Raw genomic sequence first — 27,431 nt, 5'->3', positions numbered from 1 at the left:
ATATGTAGGTTGGAAGAAATTCTAACGAAGTTCGCTAATGTAAATTCTTGTTAGCATCTTAAATTGAAATATACGTCGAATAAATTATTAATTTCTATTGATGTTTCATAATAGGTTTGCAATTAATTATATATGTGTATATTTTTTAAAGCACGCTTCTCGTGACTACCCATTTGGTCACGTAACCATCGCTTAGTGACACTTTTACAACGGAACCTGGCGAGAACCACTTTTTATTGTAATTGTTAAGTGAAATGCTTTCAGCTACGAGTTTTTGCTGTCTCGGAGCTTCGCGCGCTTTCAAATCCAGCACTAGCATTTAGTTTGCCTTCAGCCACGCGACGTTGGTGTCGCACTGCGAGGAGAAAGCAAAGCACTGCCTAGCCAAGTCCAAGCAATCCGGTAAAATGTCTTGGAGTTCTTTGATTAGCTGGCTACTTCTGGGTCTGGTAGTTGCCGCGCAGCCGGCCACATCAACAGATACCGCAGCGGCTCCATCCCCATTGCTCAAACAATCACAAAACGTTTTCATTCAATGGGTGCTTTCGTTGTTGCCACAACGACCGGGCAGCATGCCGGAAAGCCTTAATGCCACTCTGGCAACATTGACCAGCAGTGGTAGCCCGCTAATGAGCACAACTACAACCGCTGAGCCATTCACCACCACGCCACCTCCCTCCTCGAGCAGCTCCACAACCACTCGCCGCGCCACCACGCCAGCTCCACCGCTTACGTCCAACGCTCTGAATCCGCCGCGCAACTGCAGCGACTGCTTTTGCGGCATCGCCAACATACAGAAGCGCATCGTCGGCGGTCAGGAGACAGAAATACATCAGTACCCCTGGGTAGCAATGCTGCTCTACGGCGGACGATTCTATTGTGCCGCATCACTGCTGAACGATCAGTTCCTGCTGACCGCTTCGCACTGCGTTTACGGGTTTAGAAGAGAGCGCATTTCAGTTCGCATGCTGGAGCATGATCGCAAGCTGTCGCACATACAGAAGATCGACCGCAAAGTCATGGAGGTGATCACGCATCCCAAATACAACGCGCGAAACTACGATAACGACATTGCCATTCTCAAACTGGACGAGCCGGTCGAGTTTAGTGAGCTACTGCATCCGGTTTGCATGCCCACACCCGGTCGTAGTTTCAAGGGCGAGACCGCCATCGTAACTGGCTGGGGAGCCCTTAAAGTAGGCGGACCCACATCGGACACCCTGCAGGTTCATTACTAAACTAATCATTATACAAAGACCAAACTTCATTGTATATTATCACACAATAGGATTTCTTCGTAATGGAATTTAAGTTTCATAACGCCGAAGATTTGTCTATTGAGAACGTGAGATAGAGAGAATTCATGAATTTGGGGCTTTGTTAAAATGTTCAGATCAGAGCGCTTATCACCAACAACTTATTTGTACTTCTTAGACCAGTACTAGTTCAGTAACTATATAGCTGAAATTTCTTTCAGGAGGTGCAAGTGCCGGTTATGTCGCAGGACGAGTGCCGTAAAAGTCGATATGGCGCCGCTCGAATAACAGACAACATGCTCTGCGCCGGATTTGTGGATAAGGGCGGCAAGGATTCTTGCCAGGGTGACAGCGGCGGCCCACTTCACATTGTGGCAAATGGCACGCGAGAGCATCAAATCGCCGGTGTTGTGTCCTGGGGCGAAGGCTGCGCCAAAATGGGATATCCAGGCGTGTATGCACGAGTCAATCGCTACGGCACCTGGATCAAGAATCTCACCAAACAAGCCTGTCTCTGCCAGTCGGAGACCAAGAAGATCAAATAACTGCCTTCAAGTGAGAATTGCGTGTAGTCATAAAAAGTTTATTTATTGAATTAAAGAAAATGTTCTGCCAAGCCGGGCTTATCTTTACTGAGTGGTCAGGGCAACAAACTCTGGGAACCAAGCCGGTTTGCCGTCTTTCCGCCTTGTCTATTTCTGGATGGCTCAGCAAGTTCTGTAGCCGGTTCAGCGTAGCTTCTATTGGGGCTTAAAGGCTTGTTGCAAAGGACGCAGCGCTTCAGTTGCACTTCACTACTTGCCTGGCGCAGTGTCTTCTGCGATGCGTTCCGTTTATCTTTTGTCTTTATTGCTGCTGTACGTGGGGTGGGCCCAGGCATCTCCAAATGTACGCAGTGTGTCTGAACCCGCAAAGATTCTAGAGACGCTCAGCAATTTGCGTCAGAACAGCTTCCTCGATTGGATTGTCTCTATTCTAGGACCGGAGTATGCGGCCCCGGAGCTGGGAGTGCCTGCGAAGCGGGAGTGCACGGCGTGTGCCTGCGGCGGCGTCAACACACGCCATCGCATAGTCGGCGGACAGGAAACGGAAGTACATGAGTATCCTTGGATGGCCATGCTCATGTGGTTTGGCAGTTTCTATTGCGGCGCCTCGCTCGTCAACGATCAATATGCCATAACGGCAGCGCATTGCGTAAATGGGTTTTACCATCGACTTATTACGGTTCGTCTGCTTGAGCACAATAGGGTGAATAGCAGTGTAAAGGTGGTGGACAGACGAGTTTCACGCGTGCTGGTCCATCCTGACTATAGCACTAGAACTTTCGACAGCGACATCGCCTTGATTCGCTTCAATGAGCCCGTTCGTCTGGGGATTGACATGCATCCCGTTTGCCTGCCTTCGTCTACAGAAACCTATGCTGGCCAAACGGCAGTAGTAACTGGATGGGGAGCTATTAGTGAAGGCGGGCCGGTTTCGGACACCCTGCAGGAAGTGGAGGTGCCAATATTGTCGCAAGAGCAGTGCCGTGCCAGCAACTATGGACCACAACGCATTTCTGACAACATGATCTGTGCCGGTTTTGTGGAACAGGGCGGTAAAGACTCATGCCAAGGCGATAGTGGTGGACCCATGCATGTGTTAGATTCTGCTCAGAGTCTTAACTATCAGCTGGCTGGCATTGTATCTTGGGGCGAGGGCTGCGCCAAACCTGGATCACCTGGCGTGTACACCCGCGTAAGTAATTTCAACGAATGGATTGAGTTAAATACTCGCGACTCTTGCGGTTGTGGACAAGTTCCTCAGGACAACGCTGTGGACTCTACTTCTACACAGGAACCGCAAGAGGAAACTACAACTGCGCAATCAGCTCTGTAAACTCTTAAAGCAATACTTATTAATCAAAATGTATAATTCGATATATTTAAAGCCTGCATTGGAGATTTGAAATAAAGACACTTTCATAATTTAAAAATTAGTTTTATTTGAAAATGGTTGTGCAATTTATAAAATCTGTCTGGCCAATATTTTAAAAATTAATTTATTTGTCGTCTAAATAAATAAATCTATGTACATTTTTTTGGTATATCACTGATTAATTGTTTGTTTGTAACACCCAGAAGGAAGACTAGTCGACTACACGATATAGTTACATATTAACATACATATGTATATGTATGGTCAGCATACCCAGGCCGAATCTTGATGACCGATATAGTTATAGTGGTCATAATTCTGTATTAAATATAATTTCGCATTGAAAACTTTTTTTAAAATGATATTGAATCCAAATTTTTGTCATACCTGACAACTCTGCATCACTTGTGCTTCGAGAATAGTTACCACGAATGACCAAATATAAAATATGTAAGCATTGCTTTCTAAGAAAACAAATTACGTATAGGACACACGCTTGGCAGCAATTATATTTATGGCTATAACTTCCTGTTAAATCGGTCTACATAACAAATCACTACCTGGGGGTATTTCCAAAATTGGAGTTCGAAATTCCAAGAATTATGGGAGTTACGATTTGTGTGGGAGAGGGGGAGGGAGGGAAATTCCAAAATATACATTTTTTGCAAATTCACAAAAGGCATCTGGGACTAAAATTTTGTGTTCCTAGGTCTTATAGTCTCTATAGACGATTATACGAATGGAAAATCGGGAAAGCCCCCATAGGAGGGAATTGGGGGGGGGGGGGGGAATAAAAATAAATAAAACAAACTTGCACAGCGTACACACATATCGCATCTTTGTGCAAAATTTGGTGTCTCTACCTCTTATAGTCTCTAAAATCCAGGTGTTCATACAGACAGACAGACAGGGCTAGATCGACTCGTCTCGTCACCTTATATACTCTTCTATATTTCATGTACAGCTTCGGGGAGAGCGTAAAATTGTCCTTTCTTGGACTAATTTAAATCTGGATATCAAGTTTGGTTATCCTAGCTTTTATACTTTCTGAGATCCTTTCGTTCGAACTGACGGACGGAGAGACAGACATCGCTATAACGTCTCGTCTTGTCATACATATATATATGTACATACGTTGCGGGGTCTGCTACGCATCGTTCTATGTTGTACATACATTCGCACAAAATTATGTGTTACTTACATTCGCACAAAACTGCTTTACCCTTAAGTACCGGGTGTAACCATTTTAAAAATATGAATGGTATTTTATATTTTATACTTATAACGAGTTGACAGCTCCTTTCTTATTGTCCACATTATTTTCAGTGTGTGAATTGCGAGGACTCCAACGATGACTCAGCATTAACCAACACTGCAAGTCATTTTTTGTAATTTTCTAACGCAAAAGCGACATTTCTGAAGACTTTAATTGCGTAAGTAAAAGAAAATAGGAGAGATTTGCAATAAAACAAACATATATTGACATCCGTTGTATTCATAATCCCATTATGTATTTTTCAGTGCCTTTTTTGAACATGACTGAGCCACAACTTATATTTGGTTTAAGGGATTTCTTCAAAATGTACCCAGTACTGAACGCACAGTCTATTAGAATTAGACCACAGGCAATGGGATGTTTTAGCGTGACCAGCGATCGTTTTTACGAACATAATTTCAAGGAGCTGAAGTACATGGAGGTGCCCCCACTCAGTAGCTTTCCCTTAAAACTGGATGAGGTTGCAGGTGCCCAAGACCTTAAGCCGAACTGCAGCTTCTTCGACGAGTATTTGGATCACATGCTGAACTATATTACTGATTCATCGGATGAGATGCTTCTACGTCAACCGAAAAAGGGGTTCTTCGTAAATGCAAACATCGTATGTCAGGCTGAAGTTCTGGAAGTACTAATGAGTACACCCTATAAATGGGTAGGCCGAAACTGGAAAATATTGGCCACCAAATACCGCAGCACGATTTACTTATGTCTTGGAGAACATCAAGGAGCCCATGACGACTACCAGGCAGTGCGGCGCTTCGATTTGTGGGAGGCGAAGTTGCGTCATCATTTATACAGAGGTGAGAGAATAGCATTAAGAAATCAATTAACTGTCTAATTTAAGCGATGTTTTATTTAAAGATACTCTTAAAAAAAGCGCAAGCTGTGCTGAATTCAATTGTGTTTTTCGCTGCAACTTGAACGGTCTCTTACTAGTTTACAGCTCGCCCATGTGTGGAACCGACATTAAGTTCGAAAAGTGGACTTCTGAATCCAAGTACATACGTTATTTATGGGAATATAACCCTTTTTTAACAATTATCTTCTAGACCAACGTCAATTGATGTTAGCAAAATGAACTTCATTGAAGCTAAATTGGGCCTCACATTCATTGGACCCACCCAACACAGCCCCAAACAGACTTTAAGCTGGTGGAGCGCATGTACTCTAAAGGGGATCAGAAATGTTCACGTGGCTTCTGCCGACCTAAATGGCCAAGTTGAAAAACTTGAAATACAATATTTAGGCAAGATTGTCGTCGAACATGTAAGTACCTGTATAATAAGGCTAATAATCTGAATAATCTTCAACCATAACCTTAAACTAGAGTGAGTTTTGGGCGCCGGACGTTTCGAAGCATTACTTATCGTACACATTACAAGCCATGAAGATATTCATCGACAAAACAAAAATCGACAACGCCTCAGCCGTGTTTGAGTTCGACTATTCAGCTAATTCGGAAGTTTTAAGCTGTGTAGTACATTCAAAACGCAACAAACACACCTTTTTATCGGATTGGTATCGCATGAAACTGGAGGATAATGAATGCGTTTATTGAAAAGCTCTCATAAGCTCTCTCTCACATAGGTCCATTTATACATTTTCTAAAGATTATACAAATAAATAACTTCTAACAGATCATGATTCGTTTTATTTTTAAGCGTTAAAATTCAAAAAATTCACTGTTGGCCAATTGAGCGTATAACAAGTCTTGGTTAACAAGAGTCATGGCCGCAACTCCCCTTAACTACTCCTCCAAAAAGCGTTAAGGTGTTGGCTATAATTGACTCTGTTGGCTCAATTCATAAGCATTGGCATATACCACCACAACTTAAGCTCACGATACATAAAATATATAGCTGTTAGCGTTCGAACTTGTTCGATCTGTTTTATACCCTTCACTGAAAAGAGTAAGGGATATTGTTTTGCTTCGCACGGTTTTACCATCGAATAGGAATAATGGTAGACCATTCTTTAGAGATACAAACATACTACATACATGTATGATCATCATGATGAATTGAATCCAAATCCAAACTCGTTGAAACTATGCTTCGACATATGTCCAGACCAACCATGCCAGCTGAATATATCTAATAGCTATCTTCCAAACAAAATGTTTTGAAAATACTTGTAGTTCTTGTACCAAATACATATTGAAAATATTATCATCATTTCAAGAAAGGTGACCATTGATGGCCGACAGGAAAATAAGTATAAAATGTTTTCTAATGAAAGATAATAATAAAGATAATAATTCAGGGTATATACATACAAGTACAGGGTATATACATACATACAGTGTAGGGTATATAGCTGCAACGCAGGCGAAGACAACTTTTTAGTTCGTTATTATTGGTAACAGCTCCATGTAGCTGGAGAGTCGGGGCATACGGATCGTTGGCTCGTCGCTTAACTTGCTTCAATTTCCGTCTGTAATCTGCTTGTTTTAAGTTTCCCCCCGAGGCACTACACAAATTTCTGGACAAAATTGCCACTAAATCAAAAAAAAATGTGCAAGAAAAGTTTTCGTTCGCCACAAAAATAAAAGCAACAGCAAAAACACCTACACTGTGAGCCCCACTGGAGCCGGATCGAGGACGGCATTGATAAATAACTAAATAATAGAATAAACAGCACAAAAGGTGCTAAAACTTTAAAGGCGGCTTTTGGCGTGCCAAACCCGAATAAAAGTGAGAAGCACGACCACAACAATGCCAGCCACGAGTACGTCAGCAAGGGGAGCGACTAAAAAATGTTGCGCATCCTCGAGCACAAATTGCCTTTAGTGAGGAGGAAATATTCGTTCGTTTTCTTTTTTGCAGCGAGGCGAAAATTTGCCACAACTGAGCGCATTTCTTTCAGTTTATTCAGTTTTAATGCCGCAGGATAGGAATGCTTATTGAGGCGTAAACTTGTTTGATTGAATATTAGCGTGCCGGTACTTCATTTTCATTTATTAACAACTTTTAGCAAACTGCAAGACCCACTTTGAGTGCCACAACAAAACATAAACATTCAATATTAATGCTGCCTAACAGATTAGTTAGGCACTACAAGATATAAAGTGCAATGCAATAAACTAAGATCATTTACTTAAATGGCATTTATCACGACGAAAGCGCCATGCTGGGTTAATACCCAGCAACACGGACTAATGTCAGTACAGACAACAATTCGAACATTATACAAGTATGCTAGCCAAAATGTGCAATCCCAATCTTTTCAAAATTCTCTTGCTTAAAAGCGTGCTTTTGCATTAACATACGAGTATACACATATGGATACCGAAGAGTATCAAAGCTAGAATCTACAAATCGGCAACGGCATGCTCAAATTTTTTTGATGCACTCTTGACTCATAATAACCTTTTAACGTTTTGTTGCAACTCCTATTGGAATGTTCCGCTCCCCTAATCTACATACTATATACTATCTCATCCAGCGACGAGTTACTATAGCTCAATAATTATAGTAGGTTAAATAACGTTTTTATTATGTTTATTTATTAAAATTGACAATTATCTATATCCTTGGCTAACCTGTCTCTTGCCAACACATTTAAATTTGATGGTTTTCCCACTCCGAATCAGAAACACATATTTTCAAGTCCAATCCGCTAATCGACATTGTTTGACGTTGTGATTTATTTATGATCTGACGCTTTTAATGGAATGTGTGGAAACAGGACGATTTCTTCTTTAACCTTTCCAGCTAAAATTGTTCTTCGATAATATTTCCATTGATCCTTTTGAGGACTGAACGTGCAATGTTGCATAATTTGGGTTGGTTTGAATTACAGAGAAGAATAATTGGTGAACCAATTTTTAATCACAAGTTGTCTGATAAATCCAGAGAATTTAAAAAATAGGTTGATTAAAATTTTCGAAAAAAAAACTTCCATTAATTCCACAATTCTGCTTTTTCTATGAAATCGAGTTATCCTGGATCCTGATTTTTCCTGATGCACAACACAAAGATACCTAGTGGTTCATTTCGGAATTTAAATGCTTGACAATATTGACATATTTTATTTAAAGCACCAATTGTAATTTTGCACAGAGTAATTAATTTCTGGTGCTCTAAAACTGTCCATATTCCGTTGCCGCTCTGCTCTTCTCCTCCATTCATTTTGTCTCATAGTTCATAACGCTGATCTTGAGATTCATGTCTGCGAATATCTGTTTTTCTGATCCGTTGGGTTGCGTTTGTTGCTACAGTTTGTTCTTCTGACTGTCATTATTATATTCGGTAATTGAATACTTCTTAATATCGGCAAACACACACACTTAGGTTCAACACCTTAAGAACTAACTAACACAAACTCGGACTTCTATTTCGGTCTTACTTTTGCCCTGCTTATCCAAAACATATTCATGAAATAATACGAACAAATTTTTGGAGGGTCACGTAGCAATATGAAGAATCAACCAGTACAGCCTGAGTAATAAAGATAAAAACTATGCTATCTTTTAAGTTGGGCCAAATTGCAGATACGTGCGAAATTTGATTAAAATCGGCTCAGTAGCTTCAGAGTCTATCTTGGACAAACCTTGTGATACGAGAAATCTACATGCATATACATAGATATATAAATTCGAATCTTCAAACATTAAAACGATAACAAAAAATTCTGCTACAAATATATATTATTAAACTGCCACTTTTTCACTTATATTACAACCAAGAAAAATGGATATATTTCAATAATTACATTAAGAATTATTCAAGCCACACCGGTCGAATGTATTGCATTGCTAACTGTATTAATCATCGTCACCATACACAGAAGGGCGCCGACCAACACTTTCTCAGTCATAATCAGCAGAATATTGGCAATTGTTACTGCTGGCTGTGAATGAGGCTGTTGAGGACTTCAAATTACCCGATGCAGTGCAAACTTACCTCCAGAAGGGTCACGGCAATAAAAATTGTGCGTTGAGCCACAATCACAGTAAGAGACACGCATGCAATCAGAGCCATTATCGTAATCAAAGTCAAGGCTTCGACGAGGCGTACGGCAACTGGCATTTTGTGTTTGGCCGACTCCTGCCACAATTAAAATGATACTTTTTTACCAAAATTTTTAAAATTACTCAAAATTTTGTATTTTAGCTAAAATTAAATTTTGAATAATGACAACCAAGAAAAACAAAAAAGAATTTGACAACTTATAGCAAGGAAAAGCTAGAGTCGACCGTGCCCAACTTTTATACATATACCCTATACCTACACCACATTAAAAATTATAAGAAATTTATTTTATACTTGACTTCTTAAATTGAACTTAATTTAGTAAATATAATACAAAATACATATATGATATTGATTACCATAAATATCCGTCGTGGTTTCATCGAAGTGGGTATTTGCGTGTCTATGCAGGGCAGATGGGAATTTCAATGATTCGTGACTTACATGGAGATCTTAATAAAGAAGATGATGCGACGCTATTAAAAATGCAGACATCAAGGAAGTAATTAACGATATCAGCAACAAATCTCGAGACAATGTGAATAACTACAGAACCAATTGCTAATAGCGCAAAGGAAAACTATTGGTCGAGGATTTAAGGCCACAAAGTATAGATGACTTATCTCCGCAAGTCCTTCAAAAAAGCCACACATTCTTCATACATAAGCTCCTAGAATGTAACTAATTGGATAATGGCATTAGGAATAGATACCAATAAGCAAAAATGGCCCGCTTAACTTCAGCTTCTAGCCAAAAGCTGTTCAAAAACAAGAAAGGAATGCTAAAGTCGAGCAGGCTCAACTCTTAAATACCCTGTACCACCCCACAAAAAAGTAATTAAATTAATTAATTAATTTAATTTAATTAATTAACTAAATTAATTTAATTAAGTAACTAAATTAAATATAAAATATTCCATGCATACATACATACATTTACATTTACATCAGAATCGTGCCTTATGCGTGTTTGTGTACTTGTACATATGTATGTATGTGTGCATTGGGCCTGGTTATATGGCTATAACTTTCTTTCCGATCATTCTATCATAATGAAACTTGGTATACGGATATATAATTACGAACCTAATGTGACTACCAAATTTTAGTTCATAATTCCAAGAATTACGGGAGTTATAGAAAATCGTTAATAGGGGGGGGGGGGGGGGGGTGGGGGGGGTGGATCAGAAAAAATGAACAAACTCGTCCTTTCTCGGTCTCAGGAGAATCTGTATACCAAGTTTGGTTATACTATCTCTTATACTTTCGGAGATCCTTGCGTTCATACAGACAGACAGACAGACGGACAGACAGACGGACAGACGGACATGGCTATATCGACTCGGCTTGTCATGCTGATCAAGAATATATATACTTTGTGGGGTCTACCAAGCCTCCTTCTGTGTGTTCCATGTGCACTCGCACAAAACTAATATACCCTTGTACCCTTTGGGTACAGGGTATAAAAAGCTATTTGTGTTGCATAACCAAGAACGGCTGGTGTCACTATTAATTTAAATGTTTGATGAGAAAACAACTCTTTATAAACATAGGCCTATTTAAAAATATGCATTTCATCCGCATTAATGGGTATCATTAAAATAGTTCCTGCACAGGCACAAAAGCCAACAATATATGTATAGCTATTGTATCATATGTAGAATACATACTACTGAGTGCAAAAATTTCCAATATGCAATTCCAATTACGCTATGCAAATGCAATTTGTCTCGCTTCATCCATTTAGTGCGCTCTCCTACTCACCTGGGCCTCAAATTTTCCAATTTGATGTGTCTGCTGGCATAGATTGCTTGAATTATGGCACTAAATGGCTAGACATGTTACATAATTCATTTAGTACACACATTGACAAACAGATACATATGTACTATATTGGTGCCGTTTGCGGAAAAAAAATCGCAAAATTTTGTTATGACAAAAGCTTTAAATGGAACAATGGCGATCGGCAGCTGCCTTTTGTGTTTATATTTTCAGCATTAATGGAAAAGCTTTTATGCCCCCATATACTAATTATTATTTCATAACAAATTCAATCAGCTCTCATTTCTAAATGAACAACTAATTGAAGCCCAATCAAGTTGTGTATACAAATGCGAATTTGAAATATATATTGCAAATTAAATTAGCTATAAATGAGCAAATAAGAGTAAGCCAAAGTCAAATTATATTCAGAGGACTCTAAGCAGGTATTGACATTATAAGCCAACCTGCAGACGCCAAGCACATAACTTACTAAGTTGATTTTTATTAACCACAACCTCAATGTGGAACATATCCGACGCAATTCAAAGCCACAAAGCAGATTTTGCTGCTTTCTTTACACTTCTTTTTTCGCTTTGGTGCAACTTCATAAAAATCCTTAAATAAATATTTGCAGATATGTAGTACAAGTATGTACTTATATAGAAAGTTCAAGCAGCCACCGTCTTCGTCTGGATATAGACAGCAAAAAAAGCAAGGACCGTGGAGTCTGTTTGGGTTCTGCCACAAACTCCATCCCGCATCCTCTCTGCAGGATAAATTCAGCACCAGTAGTAAAAGCAGCCAGTATGAAAAATACAAATGTGCGGCAAAATTAAAATACAAGTATTGCTTCATTTAAATACCCTGCGTCAAAGCGTATATACAATATTTTCCAACGTATGTAACTGAAGCGCCGAAATTCGATCTGGATATGTCTGACTAGATGACGCCGGCATTTGGGAAAGGGCTGAGTTCATTCATATATCAATAATTACTTTTTCTCCGTGCAAATTTTATTTCTATAAGTCGCTTTATCACTTTTTCAATATTTATCAAGTCGGTTAATCCGAAAAAAATGATTAGCAAAACAATTTTACTCCAGAACTACCATCTGGTTATGATTTTCTTCTCCGCCATATATAGCATAGCATATCCGACCACGTAAAATAGATGTCTATTGGTATATTCTTGAACAGCATGACGAGACGAATTGATATCTGTTCGTCCGTCTGTTGGGATGGACGAACTTATTTCTTATGTAATATCTCCTAGGTATGTATTATGCAATGTATTATTATATTTTTTCAATTCTGCCCCCTCGTCATCTTTGCACTCTAAACAATTTCGCCATTATTGTCCACTAGTCTAGCTACATTAAGTAACCTTCACATTACACTGTCGAGCTTTTAGGACTCTAGCAGTCTATCTTAATATTTTTTGAGTGCAGGGTATTGCAATGTCGGGCTTGCTCGACTGCAACATTCTATGTTGTTAATATTTCTGTTAGGAGACTAGCGCCCTCCACCTTTGCTTATCTGTCGCATGAATATTTATTACGAAAGATATCAACATTATTTTGTATTGGATATTTATTGTGCATGAACAATGAAAATGTGAGGTCATGGGCCCATCAATTGAGTTTTCTTGCTTTTCCATGCGCAAATAAAACAAGCACAAAAGCCGGAAAAGCCACCTGTTATTTGTGTGCAATATTTCAATATGTGCATTGGTTGAAAAATCGAGTGAACTCAATGGGAAAGCCTGGCTTCCCGGCTGCTCGAGTGCACGGCTGCCTGCTGCAGGTTCACAGGTTTTCAGGAAGCTTTAGCATATTTCATGGCTCAATAAATCAATTTACTGGTAGCTTGTTTTAAGTAAAGCACATAGCAGGGAACTACTGTGCGCAGAGTCTGCAATGAAATAAAAACTTACTTAAAAATTCGTTGTTCTCGGCACACCAATCGACATTTCAAGCTCTTTTGTCAAATATCTGAACACGGATCACTTTTAGAACGTATTCCAAAACATTACAAGCCAAATTTCCTACAGTTTCCATACCTAAATATTGGTTTCATTTATAGTTAATTAATTTAATCAATTATCTTCAATTTGAGAGCTCCTCATCTAGATCAAGAATATAAACGATTGCCGGAAGCTTCAAATTATATACATTCACACTAAACAATTTTATTTAAGAATTGAGCCTCATAGCTTTTTGTTTTCTGTTTAGAAGAAATTAAACACACGCATAAAATCGATGTATTGTTCTTTTAATTAAGGTTTTTTATAAATGTTCTTTTTAGGTCAAACTGCTTGTATTTATTTCCTTGAATCGACATCAAAAATTCAGTCTAACTTCCATCCGAACAACTGAAAAGATCATTATTATTCCGAGCATAGAATCGACCGATTCATTGCCTTCCTTTGATATTGCAGTCTGCTGCTGTCTCTGTTGATTTCATTTCATTTTATTGTGTACTTTTATAGTGTCGTATTGCCTTCGTGTGTCCAAAGCAGAAGGCGCATTTTAATTTTATTATTCCATTCCATGCCCGGCCCCTTTTAACTGAACCCAGAATGAAATAAAAACAAAAAGGGTATTAAGCTGATTGCAAACTTTTTGGCACATTTTCAAAAGCAAACACAACACGCCTTCTTTTCAACACAATTTCTTTTTTGGTTTCGCCTTGTGCGCTTATTACGAATTAATAACATTTTTTTGTTGTTTGCTTTTGCATTTAAGCAACCAACAAATTTGCGAGTTATTGCCACAATTTCATTTTTTATGATTTGGCGCTCGGCTTGGAATGCTTTGCCTTGCCTAGTTGCGCAATATGAATCATTGTTATGTCGGCTATAATTTAGTTTTAATAGCGTGTTGGTGACATTTATGTTGTCAGCGGCATGCAATTTTATTAATGTTCCAATGAGCGACAGTACGCACCACATATGATATCATTATAAAGAGATTTAAGACGATCTAATGAAGGCCTTGTGAATTTAATGAACTTATGGGCCAAATTGTGGATGTGGTCCCCCACCACCCAAAAGGAAACTGGAAAACATTACTGCCAAATATTTCGAAATTAGGACAACAACAAACAAAACAAGAGAGAACACTACAGTCGAGCATGTCCGACAGTGAAATACCCTGTACCCAAATGAACTTCCTGCTTGATGCTGCGGTTTCTGGGCGTAGTACTCGAGTAAAATTGTTTCGCTAGCAGCTTTTCTTAGAACTGCCCGATTCGGATTAAACAAAAGTAGATAATTGTATAAACATATTATATGTAGATTACGTGTCCAAAGTTTGGTTTATTTAGCTTTCCAAATGTAAACGGTACTGATGAAATTCTGTAGCCTGGAAGGGGGGGTTTTAGGAGAGTGTAACAAGTTTGGTAAATGTGGGCTCCAAAATCCAGTCAATTAGACGGACATGGCTATATCGATGTCTCGGTATGCTGATTAGGAAAGATGCCTCCTTATGCCTGTGTTACCTTTGCAAAACCCTAATATACCCATTGTACTCTACAGGCTTTATAAACAGGACTTTAAAATAAATATATGCGAACTAATATTTTTAATCAGATAAGAGAGGAGGAAATGCAAAACTGCATTTGCTCCTGTTACAAATTAAATTATAATAAAAATAATAAAGTTTTAAAAAATAGCAACAATAATTTGTATGGCCAATGCCATACGTACGAGGGCAATCCGAAATGTTTCTAACCGAGCCATGAAGACGACCTCCTACATTGACCAAACTTTGGTATTTTGATTATGTGTTATTTCCACCAAAGTTTCATCTACATCGATATCGTAATTATGGTTCAACATTTGATTAACTACGTCGATAGTAGTGCCTCTGTCAAAATGGAAAAAGATTATCCTGTGGTAGCAAGCTATTTTTTGAGGGAGTATTTCCTACGCAAATCAAAAGCAAATAGAAAAGCTAACGTCGCGGGTCCCGAACTTGATATAAATTTGTATAGAATAATTATAGAAATTTAATAAACATTTAAAAAATGGATTTAAAAACAAGCAGGGCATCCGATTTTAGCTTTTCCACTTCTTCTTCTTTTTGCTTCTGTTATGGACGCATATTAATCAGCGTGTAGAGTGTATGGGTGAAGGGTATTTGCCCTACTGTAGCCTCCTCTCTTGTTCTCTCAAATAGGACTCCATTTCAAATAATATTTAAGTCTAGCAAATAATTCTTTCAATAAATTATAATTATTGCATGTTATTTTAGGTCTAACAAGAATATTTGTGTTACATTCGAGTCAATGTCTTGGTTCCAGTTAAATTCGTTGTTTAAAATACCAGAGATGACCAGCTACAAATATCGCATGCGCATTACGGTGACTAATACTACAATATATACTATGCCACACGTAGACTGTATATATGTACACATAATTCTGTTTTTACACGGTCCAGAAAATCCCGTGTAAGAAACACATTGGCTGATTGGCTCCTTATCTCTAAATCCTATTAAAATTAGTGAAATAAGTGAAAAACCAAGGATTTTTTAAAAACAATAATTATGTATGTATGTAAAACAGCTATGTTGAGAATAGTTTATTCAACTTTTAAGGCTACACAATTTTTTTAAAAATTAAAATGATAGTCGTAAATACAGGAACACAAATTTAATTGCTGTTATCATCTGTTATCACCAAATTACTATCATCGTTGAAATAATTTTGAACTGGACTTTCGTTTGCTCGCTCGGCATCCACCTTTTAACAGTCTAACTCTGTTATGAGCCATTGTTGGCCAATTGTTGCTGCCTCTTTGTATAATTCTTTGTAACGCCCCGTACAAGAATGGTTTCTAGTTGTTTGTGAGTTGTGTGTGTTTTAATTTATTTGTGTTGTTTTATTTGAAATCGTGCTAAATGGAATAAAATTGTGTAAAAACATTTAAAAAAATATTGTTTCAAACCTTGTTTGACCGTGTAAAAGCAGAATTAGGCTTACATACATACATGCAAGTAAATGCATAGTCGGCAGATTAATTGTTATGTCCCAAACAATAAGGAATGGCTATATTATCGTTGCGCTTTAATGTTCGGCCAAGTTCAGTTCAGCTTTAATGAACGAACTCCACTTAACCCTTTTCAATATACTTGCACCTTAAGCTACATATATCTGGCTCTTTTACCTCTTGACGTTGTGCTTCTTATGCCAAAAGCGGAATGTAAGGGCAAAAAGGAAAACCCACAAAAATAATTTTCGCGCTGCTTTTTTACTGCTCGGCCGTCAATAGAGGCGGCTGCTGCTTTTTTCTGCTCCTTTAACTGCAAACCGCCTTCGTTAGCTGCCGGCACACATAGCTATTTTTATGATTTTGCGGAGGAGTGCCTCGAGCTTAGGTTATACAAGGACGAGTATATCCTGCACCGCCTGCACGTTTGGCTTGCCATAAACGAGCGCCAGGCTGGTGTGTAATGATTTTATTACATGATTTTATATCGAATTTTATTACCCGTGTGCATGACGCTGTGGAGCAAGGATTGTGTTGTCCTTGCACTACTTGCTTTGGCCTCCTGGAACTTACGCACCCATAAAATTTGCTCTATGAATTGTGTGGGAATATTTCCCCTTCTTTTTTGTGTAAAGTAAGAAGTTCTCATTTGGTCTTCGGGCTTGCTGCATTGACCCCGGATATCATAATTCAATATCATAAAACGTTTATCCAATTAATTTTGCCACGTAATATTTATGGCCAATGCGTGTGAAGCCGGATGTGAACTGGGTAGTACATTTTTAGTTGGCCTCGTATTGATTAAGCTGTAAAAGTTGGTCGTTTTCAAACATCTGACTTCCAAAAGTAAATCAGTTTTCGGTTTGGATTTTAAGCTTGCAAAAGGAAAGCCTACAGTAAGTCTATAGGTATGACAAGTTAGTAGTTAGTAATTACAGGGTGTTGAGTTGAAACAAGAGCAAGTTAAAAAAAAATAAAATAAAACATTCATACTTTTGGTATTTGATTGACCAGATTTTGTTTTTTGCAATGACGACTTGTATATCTGTATATATATAAAATAGTTTGTCCTGACTCACTGATTGACTGATAGGTGATTTGCCCAGAGTGTGAGATCATGAGCAGATACTACAGTCTACTTACTGTTGTCCGGTTGAAGACGATGTGGCTAATTAGGTTTGGCCTCTAGAGATGCCAGGCTACTTTATGCAGGTTTACCTTTCATTGATGCATCACTTGTGCAGCTGCGATAGCTCGACTTCCTCCTTTTCCAGACTGAGGCTGCTTTCCTGCGTGGTCTTCAGACCGAAATCTTTCTTCGTCTCTCCAGCCGCTACCATATTTCGTTTTTCTCCTATTACTACCATATTCTATTATGACTGACTTATTAACTATTACTATTATTATGACAAACCCTCACATGTTCACTATCCATAATACAAACATAAATATCGCAAAATGGATCCGTAGAAAGGGAATTTATATTTTTGCACTTCATGCGTTAGGCTGGAATCGAAGTCTTCTGTACCCCTGGATAAGGTAAGGATAGGCTTCTGCTGAATACCGCTCAATCTTCAATGATGTGGCGTTGCTCCACATGTAAATTAAGAGCGTGATTTATTTCCAAGCCTTGTTAATTAGCTTAAAGATTGCTGTGCTTTTAAAGGCGTTGAGAACTCGCCCCATTTTCTGACATGACGACATTCGTATCATTTTATAATTCACCATATAGTTTATTCTGATTGTTCACCTTCTTCATTCTTCTTGTTTTTTATAGCCTGTACCCAAAGGGTGAAAGGCTATACTAGTTTTGTGCGCATGTATGTAACACACAGAAGGAGGCGTGGCAGACCCCACAAAGTATATATATTCTTGATCAGGATGAGAAGACGAGTCGATATAGCCATGTCCGTCTGTCCGTCTGTCCGTCTGTCCGTCTGTCTGTATGAGCGCAAGGATCTCAGTAAGTACAAGAGCTAGGATAACCAAAATTGGTATTAAGGTTCCTATAAGCCCTAGGCAGAACGAGTTTGTTTATTTTTTCTGATACACCCCCCCACTCCCCCGCAATTCGTATTTTTTCTTATAACTTCCGTAATTCTCGGAATTTTGAAATCAATTTTGGTAGGTACATCCAGTTAGTACTAATGTGTCCGTGTGCCAAATTTCATCATGATAGGTCAATTCTGAAGAAAGTTATAGCCATAAGTAAAATCGCTGCTCATGCGCTGCCTCTGTCGGCAGCGCTGCCCGCAGCTGTTGTTGTTGTTGCTACTTTGGTTTAACTTTGTGCTGCATACATACACGCATATAAACACGCATAGGTACGTGATGTAAATGTATGCTGTTTAAACTGAACATAAACATGTATTCTAATTTAATTTAATTAATTATTTTAATTAATTAATTCATTCATTTTTTTTAATAATTTAATTTAAAAAAAATTTTTTTTTTTTTAATTTTTCCTTTTTGTGGAGAGTACAGGCTATTTTACTGTCGGGCTTGCTCGACTGTAGCGTTCTATCTTGTTTATGCATAAGTTTTGTAAAACTTAAAAACAATTGTTTTATTTTCTATTCACAAGCTGTTTTATCTATTTATTTGATTTAAACTTGTATTTTTGATTCGATATAAGCAATGGATATATATTTGAAGGATTTTTCATTGTCGAATTAAAAGTGCTAAATTTGCATAGAATATGGGGTACGAAAAGACTCATAGCTGCACAACTACTTTTATATAAATCCCTGTATTTGGAGAAATTTTAGGATTAAAATCTAATGGACAATCTGTACATCTCCATAACTGTTACTTGTTTCTTACAACTTAAAATTAGACTTCCACTTCCCAGTTAAAAACAAGAAATTGTTCTTATCCTAATACAACCGTGTTAGGTTGGGCTAATTATTTATAGAACACTTTTTACTTATTATTGTACTTGTATTCGACGGCGCTATAGAGGGCTCGAATCGCTTGAGTACTATCCCAATATTACAGCTGATTTCATTTATGCATCCGAACCAAAGACTCTGATAGCTTCTAGGTATACGTGTATGTGGCTATTGACACTTGATTAATGCTTGGTTGGTCAAGTCAAAGTAGTGGCTGTGACGCGACAGTGCTGACATGTTCACACACCAGTGATTTTCAAGTACAAGCAATAACAACAAGATACAGAAGTTCGTATAGTACGAAAGACCTTTCAAACATAAAGCAATTTGTTTTGGTATAGAAACACTTTTTTGGCATTTAATTAAGCATACTTTTGGCACTGTTCGTCATCTTTCTCACAGTGCCCCACTGAACTTTTTCAAGGTCGTGTGAGGCGGCAGTTGTCAACACGAGCATATGTTTCCGCGTAGAGCAAGTCACAAATAGCGGCATTGTTGTCGAATCGCATCTCAGCTACCTTGAACTCTGGATTAATAGCAATTTTCAGAATATAGGAGCCAGTTCGCATTTCTGTAATGTCCACCCATTGGCAGTCCAAGTTGAAGAGGTAAACGTCTGAGCAATTTACGGAAATGCCTGAAAACGTAATTAGCTCGAAATGTTGCTATAATCTTAAATATTTTAGCATTTCAGCTTACCCTGATCCCCAAAGTTGGCACAGTTGTATTTCTTTGGAACGCCCGGTAAGCAATGACTGTCCTCTAGACAGAAGGACGCCTTGTGTCCCTGTGCCACCTTGCGGCCCTGCAAGTCGAAAATGTCGAAGGTGGCAAAGACTTCCATGCTGTGGTAATGCCTGAATAACAAGGGACATAGACTGGACGAATGCGAGGATAGTGGATAGTGACGCTGTACTTACATGTGACACAAGTGCCATTCCCATTGGCTCTTTTGCTTAAAGGGTCGGAAATCCGCATTGCCTGCATTCAATGCTGCAGCCGTGAACTTCAGTAAGCGACGCGTTTGATAGCGCCAATGTGGATCGTCACGCTGTATATCGTAGGCCTCATTAGAAACACAATTCTCCTCCATAGCGCACTGCATGAAGAGCATGGGCCGGTCTTCCAAATGCGCAGTGCGCTCAATCTCATCGTAGTCCACAATCAAATCCGGTGACTTAAAATCGCACACTACAGCGGCCACATGCTGCCGGAGCCCGTGGCAACTAATGACACCCAGGACATGATCGTGATGCAGGCAATCGGCCAGCTCTGTCTCATTTCCGTAGCACTCGCTACCACTCAGTATGGGCTGCGAGACGTTGGCCCCGCCGAAGAAGTCCGTTTGGAATGCCTCGCGCGCGTAACCCAGACCGAGCTGGCCACACACTACATTGGCTTCTAGCAGTGACCAGCCATCGGCGCATATGCTGCCCCAGCGGCCCCCACTCAATCGGACCTCAACGCGGCCTTCACTACGGAAGCGTCCGCCACGTAGACGGACATACAGTCGGGTCCGTGAATGAATGGGGTATTTGGGCAACTCTGGCTCATCCTGTAGAGCTGCTATTGGCAGTTGCGGTGCATCCAGTGGTGGATAGCACATAACGCCAGCGGCCTCGCTGGGCTCACAATCGTTGATGCCCCAGCCCTCGAAGTGGCACTGTGTCACCTCCTGCTCATGGCCCTGGCAGAACAGATTGTCCATCCAGTAGCGACGACGAGCTGGACCAAAGTAGCCGCTGTGAGTAACGCGCCTCAACCCGGAGAAACCCAGCTGTAGGCACACAATATGACCCTCTGCCTCGTCCCACTCATCGTCACACACGGCGCCCCATTTATTGTTGTGCAGCACTTCAATGTTGCCTAAACAATAACTATATATATATGGCTAAACATTGGCATCAGGACGTTACAGACCTTCATAATCCGTGCGTCCTCCCACTAGACGTATAGCGCCCTCCTCCTTGTTAAGCACTTTGCTATAGGACTGTACGAGACTCTGTCGCTCCTGACGAGCATTTGCTGAAGGATAACGCACTGCAGCTGCAACCAAGTGGCAGCAGAGTACAGTCGCGCACACCAGCTGCGTCAACATGTTGCAAGTTTCTGCACAAGTAACGGGCTAGACCGAAGCGTCGTCTGCGAACGCGCATTTACCTGCGTCGGCGTTCATTCGAGAACTAAACAAAATACCAAAAAGCTCAAACGAAAATTAAGTAGCGAATAAAATCATTTAACTATGAACTTTTCTACTCTGCTCTGCTCAGCTCAGCTCAGCTCGGCGCAGCTCATTTTGTTGCGCTTCAAATGCTCAGCGGCAAGTGCCGAGAAGCAAACTACAAGTATTGACGTCAGCGCCAATCCGAGGGTGTGATCGTCGACTGCCTGAGAGAGACCATACGATGTGCATTCTGCCAAATTGGTTGTCAACAAGTATACTTTGCTAATGAGTTTTCAGCAAACAATATTGCAGCGCTCAAGCAATTGGCTGCAGCTGAGATGGCTTGTCCGGCTTTGCTCCAGATGGCGGACTTGCTTCTATGTTGGGATCATATTTGGAGAACGTGCCACTTCTCATGTGCCTCAGAGTGGTAAGCAGCTTCAGTACACTGGCCGAAAAGTGACTTAAATTTATTTTACACCATTGAATATTAATAAGTCCATTCTGCAGGTGATGTGACCCAGGAGCTCAGTTTTATAATTGAAACTTTATAAGCACGGGACTTTTAGCCGAAGCGTAAAAAGGATATAATATGCTGCTTCTGATTAAGACCATTTTGAAGGTGATGGGGTGCCGACTCTTCTGATCTCTAGACAACCCGAAAATAATTTTCCCCCTCCCTATTCACGCAACAAGTTTACATAATATAACTTTACACATATTATTTGTATGTAGTTGTTTACCTCAATTTCTAATTGTATTCGAAAATATCAATTAAATAAATTGTATGCAAATAATAACGTGAATAATATCCAACATATATGTATGTAATTATACTCTGCACCTGAAAATTACAAGATATATTTGTGCAAAGGGGAATATGTACCATGCAGAAGGAGGCCTGGCAGACCCCACAAAATACTATACACATTTATATATTATTCATCACCAAGACGAGTCGATATAGCCTTGCCTATCCGTCCGCCCGTATGGACACCCAGATTTTAAAGGCTATTAGAGCTAGAGACAATAACTACGCAGTAGATGTGATCCACTCCCCCGCCATTTAATTGAGCTTTTCCACTTGTTTTGCAAATGTCAATTATCTCAAATATTAATCGGGTCTATGTTTATGTTTCTGGAGGTGGATCGTACATGGGTAGATGTTACGTGTATAGTTTGCCTATAACTTCCTATCCCTTGATCTATGCCATGAACCTTTAAATGAGGACAAATAAGGCTACTCATCAGAAAATTGTAACATTAATTTTTTGGTGGATTTAGGAGAGCGTGTGATTGAAATTATGTATAGTCGTTCATTTGGACGTCATACTGATCTGATCTGATCATTCTGATCTTCTGGGTCCTACATACATTCGCACTAAACTAGAATTCACTTTTACATTTTTGAAAAATCCCATTTAATATTAGTACCGACAAGAGTGTAAAACACAACAATTGTCTAAAAATTCGCACAGTGTGGTGTTCAAAAAATGAACTTGCAAATAATAATCTATAAACAACATTAAAGGAAGTAAACTCAGATTGTTAATTACAAACATGTGTGCTTAGTATGTATGTATGTGCGTTCGTATGGCACATACACATAGGAATACAATACACAACATTATAAAATATTTCTCACAACATACATGCAAATGCTTAAAGTCTTGGCGCGTATTTAATGAGCTCCGGCAATGGCAGTGCCAACAAGCTCCACAACCTACAAACTATGAGCCCTCCATTTGCGTAAACGACATTGCAAAATCCAAATGAAAACAAAAACAAAAGCAAAAACAAAAACAAATACAACAACGAAATGAAACCGAAATGGAAAACTAAGCTATAATAATTCAGTGACTGAACACGGTGCTGTGCCTTATGACATGTAGATGTTAAAACAAGCTGCTGTATTTATTGTTGCTACGTTTATCTGTATCTGCATATCTGGCTAACTCATCAAGGGAAACCCATTATAGAATCACATATGTATGTACACATTCCTACACATACGTACATACACATACATATATATTGTACATGTAACCTGGCATGCAGCCATTGGAAACGCGGCTTGCACAACATTGGATATTGAACTTGACACTGAAAACACGCGATACATGCGATACATGCGATACTGGCATTTGTTGTTGTAGGCGGATGAGCAATCATTGCATGTGCCGAACGAGAACAGCAGCCACGAGAGCAATAACAAGAGAACTCATTAGCGAAATTAATGGCAGCATAATCACAATTGAAAATCTAACCCGATTCGGTCAGAGCAAGCGCCAGAGATCAGTTGAAAATTGTGGAAATTGAATCACTTGTATTCATTGAAGCGTGCTCACAGCTGTTAGATACATTTTCAAGATCAATAGGTAATGCATAATATACATACATACATATATAAAAGTACAAACCCATAATCATAAGTAAAAATAAAGGTCACGCGAACATATGCCATTTAAATTATGCAAATTTGCACAGTAAGACTCGTGGGTGCCTCAAGGAAGTTTCCATAGAAAGGCCCATTTTGCTAATGTACGCTAAGGAAGGAATACACTGTCGTACAAATAAATTTTCTTGTAAGATCATTTTTTATTATATTATTTATTTACCTGATTTTATTTTTATACCCGTATATATAAAAAATAAATAATTCGTATGTACGCGCAATTCATTTTCTATATTTAATTAACGATCAAAACTATTACATAAACGAAACGATAAATTGCACATGCTTGATCCATAATACTAGTTAGCTAGCCTTTATGAACTCCACAAAATCATTGGTCGTATCGCTATTATATTCATAATTCGGTTTATAATTGCTAGAAGTGAACAACAACAAAAATTGGTTTGCTTTTTAGGTGCGATGAAGCAGTTTCTATTTGTAGACAACCTTAAAAAAATGGAATCCCTATTGATTATTTGATTACCTACCATATGCAACGTGGTTTGAAATAAAATAATAGTTATAATTCATGTGGCGTTGATAAAGCAAAGCAAGTACATAAAAATTGGTTTGTTTTTATAACTGTACAAGAACGGTAAAAAGGTATCAACGCAAATATCTCCGAAAGTATAAATTTCACCAACTCCAAGAAACTAAAAAAATGTGGGGTTTTTATGAAATTGAAATAAAAGTTGTAATAAAATTGTAATAAAATTGGTTTTATCAATCATTCTGGATATTAACTAACGTTAAAGGGTGTATGACTGCACAATTGCGGAATCTTGTCCATATGAGTCCATGCCTGTCTGTGTATGAGTATTTTGCAATACAGAGTTGAGCGAAGAGAGAGAGGCAGAGATTTAATTTATAACTTTAACTTCCTTAAAAACTTATCTATCATGGTGTAGGTGCAACTTGATGTCTCTAAGAGTTATAGTCGCTGGGATCTAGATGTTCATACGGACCGACAGATGGACGGTCAGACAGGCAAGGCGAAATCGCTTCACCTTATCAAGTTGATCAAGAATATACATATATCTTTTGTGGGGTCCGAAACGGAAAATAAATTATTTTCCATTTTGAATGTTCAAACAAATAAAAAAGGATAGGCGGCTTTGTGGAGGAACGATCTCAGCTAGCTTTGTAACGATCTCAGCTAGCTTACAAATTGGTTTTGAATACCTTCAAGGCGCCAAAAATAATGAACCGACTTTAGACATTTTTGAAAGTATAGTATATTCAGGTAAGGTTATCAAGAAATTTGTGCGATTTCAATGGCATACGAGTAATTCTCAGAAAAGTGACTGTGCATTGTGAGCAACTTATCCCTGGACGACAAAATTTTATTTATTGAATATGTTTGAACATTTAAATTGAGAAGAGTCCACGTCATCAATCGCTGCCTTCTATCAATAATGACTGTTGGGTTATAGCTGTCAAGCTGTGCACAAGTAATGGCAATCAGATAGTAAGGGCTACCCAATCTACACTGAACAAGACCCACCAATTTCAATGACAGACTAAGAACCCAAAGCCACGCAATTAAGGTTCATGATGAGCCGCTTACCGCAGCGCCAAATCATTACACGTACTACACAAAAAAAAAAAATAATAATAATAAGAAAAGAGAAGATGGAAGCGATACTCATTGATAGATACGTGTATGCGTGCCATACGCAGCAGAACTAAAAAAATGAAGCAATCGAATGACCGTAATGTCATCAACACCCCTAGGAGTGGACGCACACGCACACGGACACACAAAAGAACGAGTACGTACCCAGAAGGACACGAGTCAGATGACAGGCAGGACGATGATGACGACGATGATGAGTTACTTTGGTCACGAAGCTATTTTTACGCTTGATTACACGATAAATGAAAATCAAACGTTTGATTGCTTAATGCCAGCCAGCAGAGAGCCAACGCCAGCCGATCCAGGGAGTCAACAGTCGATCCTGGAGTGCCCAACACCCAATGCCCAAGAAAAGCGCTGCAAATTGCCCAAGTGGCCGCCCATTGGAGTGGGCCTGGTGCTCGGGCCAGTTGGAATTCGCCATGCGCGTAAGTGTGTGTGTTTGTGTGTGTGTGTGCTGTGCGAGTGAACATTTCAATTATTTATATGCTTGTTTGGGAGGTGGGAATTGTGGAAAGGATGGGGCGGGGGTTCGCCTGTGTGCACGTGTCTGCAGCTCTCTGATGCGACCGATAACACTTGACTGCGCACAGTTATCATTTTTTAGCACACGAACAAACACACTCACGCACACACTCGAACGACAGCAGAGCTGCAATTTGCACATACACTCGTACATACTTGTATGTACTCGTACATGTGTATGTATGTACACACATACTTGGGGAGGCCGCACTCACAAGGAGCAGGAAATTCAGCTTTGACAGCATGTGGACTTTGACTGATTTGTTGATAGTTGAGTGCGTTTAGTTTCCAGTTATTGTTAAGCTATTGCCGGCGCTTCTCAGTGGCACAATAGTTGTGTGAAGGGGCGGGGCCTGCCATTTGCCACTTGTACGCTATTGAGGAATATCAGGCATTCATATCGTACCAGCCCGTAATTTGATTGATTTGTTAATCACCAGCGGGCGCAAATGAAAAACACTTTAATTTTAACAAACACCTCCCATCCAATTCGGTACCGATATCAGCGCCTCCTAAGCCGCTTATGTTAATTAAATTTTCCGTTTTCCAGTAAGTTGTTTTTGCACACTTGAGAGCTTTCCCCTCAAACCCGTTGTACCTCATTGACGGAACGTAATCAATCAATGGACCTAAAAGCAAAAGTACTTTATTTTTAGTTAACTCCCAGGCTTCCTCTTAGAACTCGCTTAAAACAAATTGGAAAAGCATTTTGCATTTTATTATTTGCTTGGAGCAGGCTCTTAAAGTAATTTGCGGCAATAGCCATTAACGGCTTTAGTGCTGAAAGGGTTAACTCATAGGTAAGCCCAAAGGAAAGGAACTTATTGATGTGCTGAGTCAACTAGCTGACAGCTCTATTATGTAAACGAATACAATCAATCTTTTAAACAAGAGTATATAACAAGAAATTACTACACTTAGAAAAAATGTATGTATGCTTGAACATTTGTGTTTCAAATTCTATAATAAAATGAATAAAGACCGAGTTTTTTTCTCCGCTGCATCCCTCAATTTGAATGAAGGGTTAAATGGTATACTAGAGACACCTATATAGTATTTACATATACTATATAGCCTGTTCACATTTTGTCCGTATTCTCTAAATTTCGGTCCTCGGATCCATCTATTTCATTTGTTCACCTTTTCCACGTTTGCTGGTACAATATCCATGCCGCATCATACCACTTGCGGGCTACATTTTCCAAAGCCCGCTTCTGAAACCCGTAAATGCACATCCTAAAATAGTATCCCGATCGGAAAAACTGATTCGCATAAACAAGACTACTCTTGATCAGTCCGTCAATACACTCACCTTTGTAATCAATATCTCGAAAATATAAAGAAACAAACAAGCACATTTCACAAACTGTTAATGCCGCAGAAACTCATATGTCAAAAAATATTTGAAGCATGGCATTTCCTATAGTTTAAGTCCTACCGACATATCCTGGCATTAAGAAATGAACTCATTCGCATTGAGACGCAAATACTCTTTCTTTTCAAATAAATTATTTTAAAATGGGGGAATTATTTGTGTATGCAGGTCCACAGTCCTCTGATTCTAGCTCAGTAAAATGTTTGTTGGG

The 27,431-nt window shown here is 39.2% G+C and overlaps 4 protein-coding genes across 4 annotated transcripts; 2 read left to right on the top strand and 2 right to left on the bottom strand.

Moving 5' to 3' along the window:
- The first annotated feature begins 407 nt into the window (after positions 1-407).
- On the top strand, positions 408-3,134 carry LOC115624890 (transmembrane protease serine 9-like). The gene is made up of 3 exons (XM_030519738.1): positions 408-1,226; positions 1,478-1,799; positions 2,068-3,134. Exons 1-3 carry the CDS (start codon positions 408-410, stop codon positions 3,132-3,134), a joined length of 2,208 nt encoding a protein of 735 aa, XP_030375598.1.
- Positions 3,135-4,801: 1,667 nt separating this feature from the next.
- Positions 4,802-6,007, top strand: LOC115624889 (protein cutoff-like). The gene is made up of 4 exons (XM_030519737.1): positions 4,802-5,274; positions 5,315-5,446; positions 5,499-5,715; positions 5,777-6,007. The coding sequence occupies exons 1-4, from the start codon at positions 4,802-4,804 to the stop codon at positions 6,005-6,007; spliced, it is 1,053 nt and encodes a 350-aa protein (XP_030375597.1).
- Positions 6,008-9,079: 3,072 nt separating this feature from the next.
- Positions 9,080-9,547, bottom strand: LOC115624952. Its single transcript, XM_030519804.1, has 2 exons — positions 9,354-9,547; positions 9,080-9,300 (listed from the first exon to the last, which is right to left on the bottom strand). Exons 1-2 carry the CDS (start codon positions 9,477-9,479, stop codon positions 9,175-9,177), a joined length of 252 nt encoding a protein of 83 aa, XP_030375664.1. The 5' UTR covers positions 9,480-9,547; the 3' UTR covers positions 9,080-9,174.
- Positions 9,548-19,466: 9,919 nt separating this feature from the next.
- LOC115624888 (lysyl oxidase homolog 3B) lies at positions 19,467-21,163 on the bottom strand. The gene is made up of 4 exons (XM_030519736.1): positions 20,986-21,163; positions 19,986-20,931; positions 19,765-19,922; positions 19,467-19,702 (listed from the first exon to the last, which is right to left on the bottom strand). Exons 1-4 carry the CDS (start codon positions 21,161-21,163, stop codon positions 19,485-19,487), a joined length of 1,500 nt encoding a protein of 499 aa, XP_030375596.1. The 3' UTR covers positions 19,467-19,484.
- Between the last annotated feature and the right edge of the window lie 6,268 nt (positions 21,164-27,431).

This window comes from Scaptodrosophila lebanonensis, unplaced genomic scaffold, assembly GCF_003285725.1.
Source record: "Scaptodrosophila lebanonensis strain 11010-0011.00,11010-0021.00 unplaced genomic scaffold, SlebRS2 tig00000061-arrow-pilon, whole genome shotgun sequence".
NCBI lineage: Eukaryota > Metazoa > Arthropoda > Insecta > Diptera > Drosophilidae > Scaptodrosophila > Scaptodrosophila lebanonensis.
This window is presented reverse-complemented; position numbering and strand designations above follow the sequence as displayed.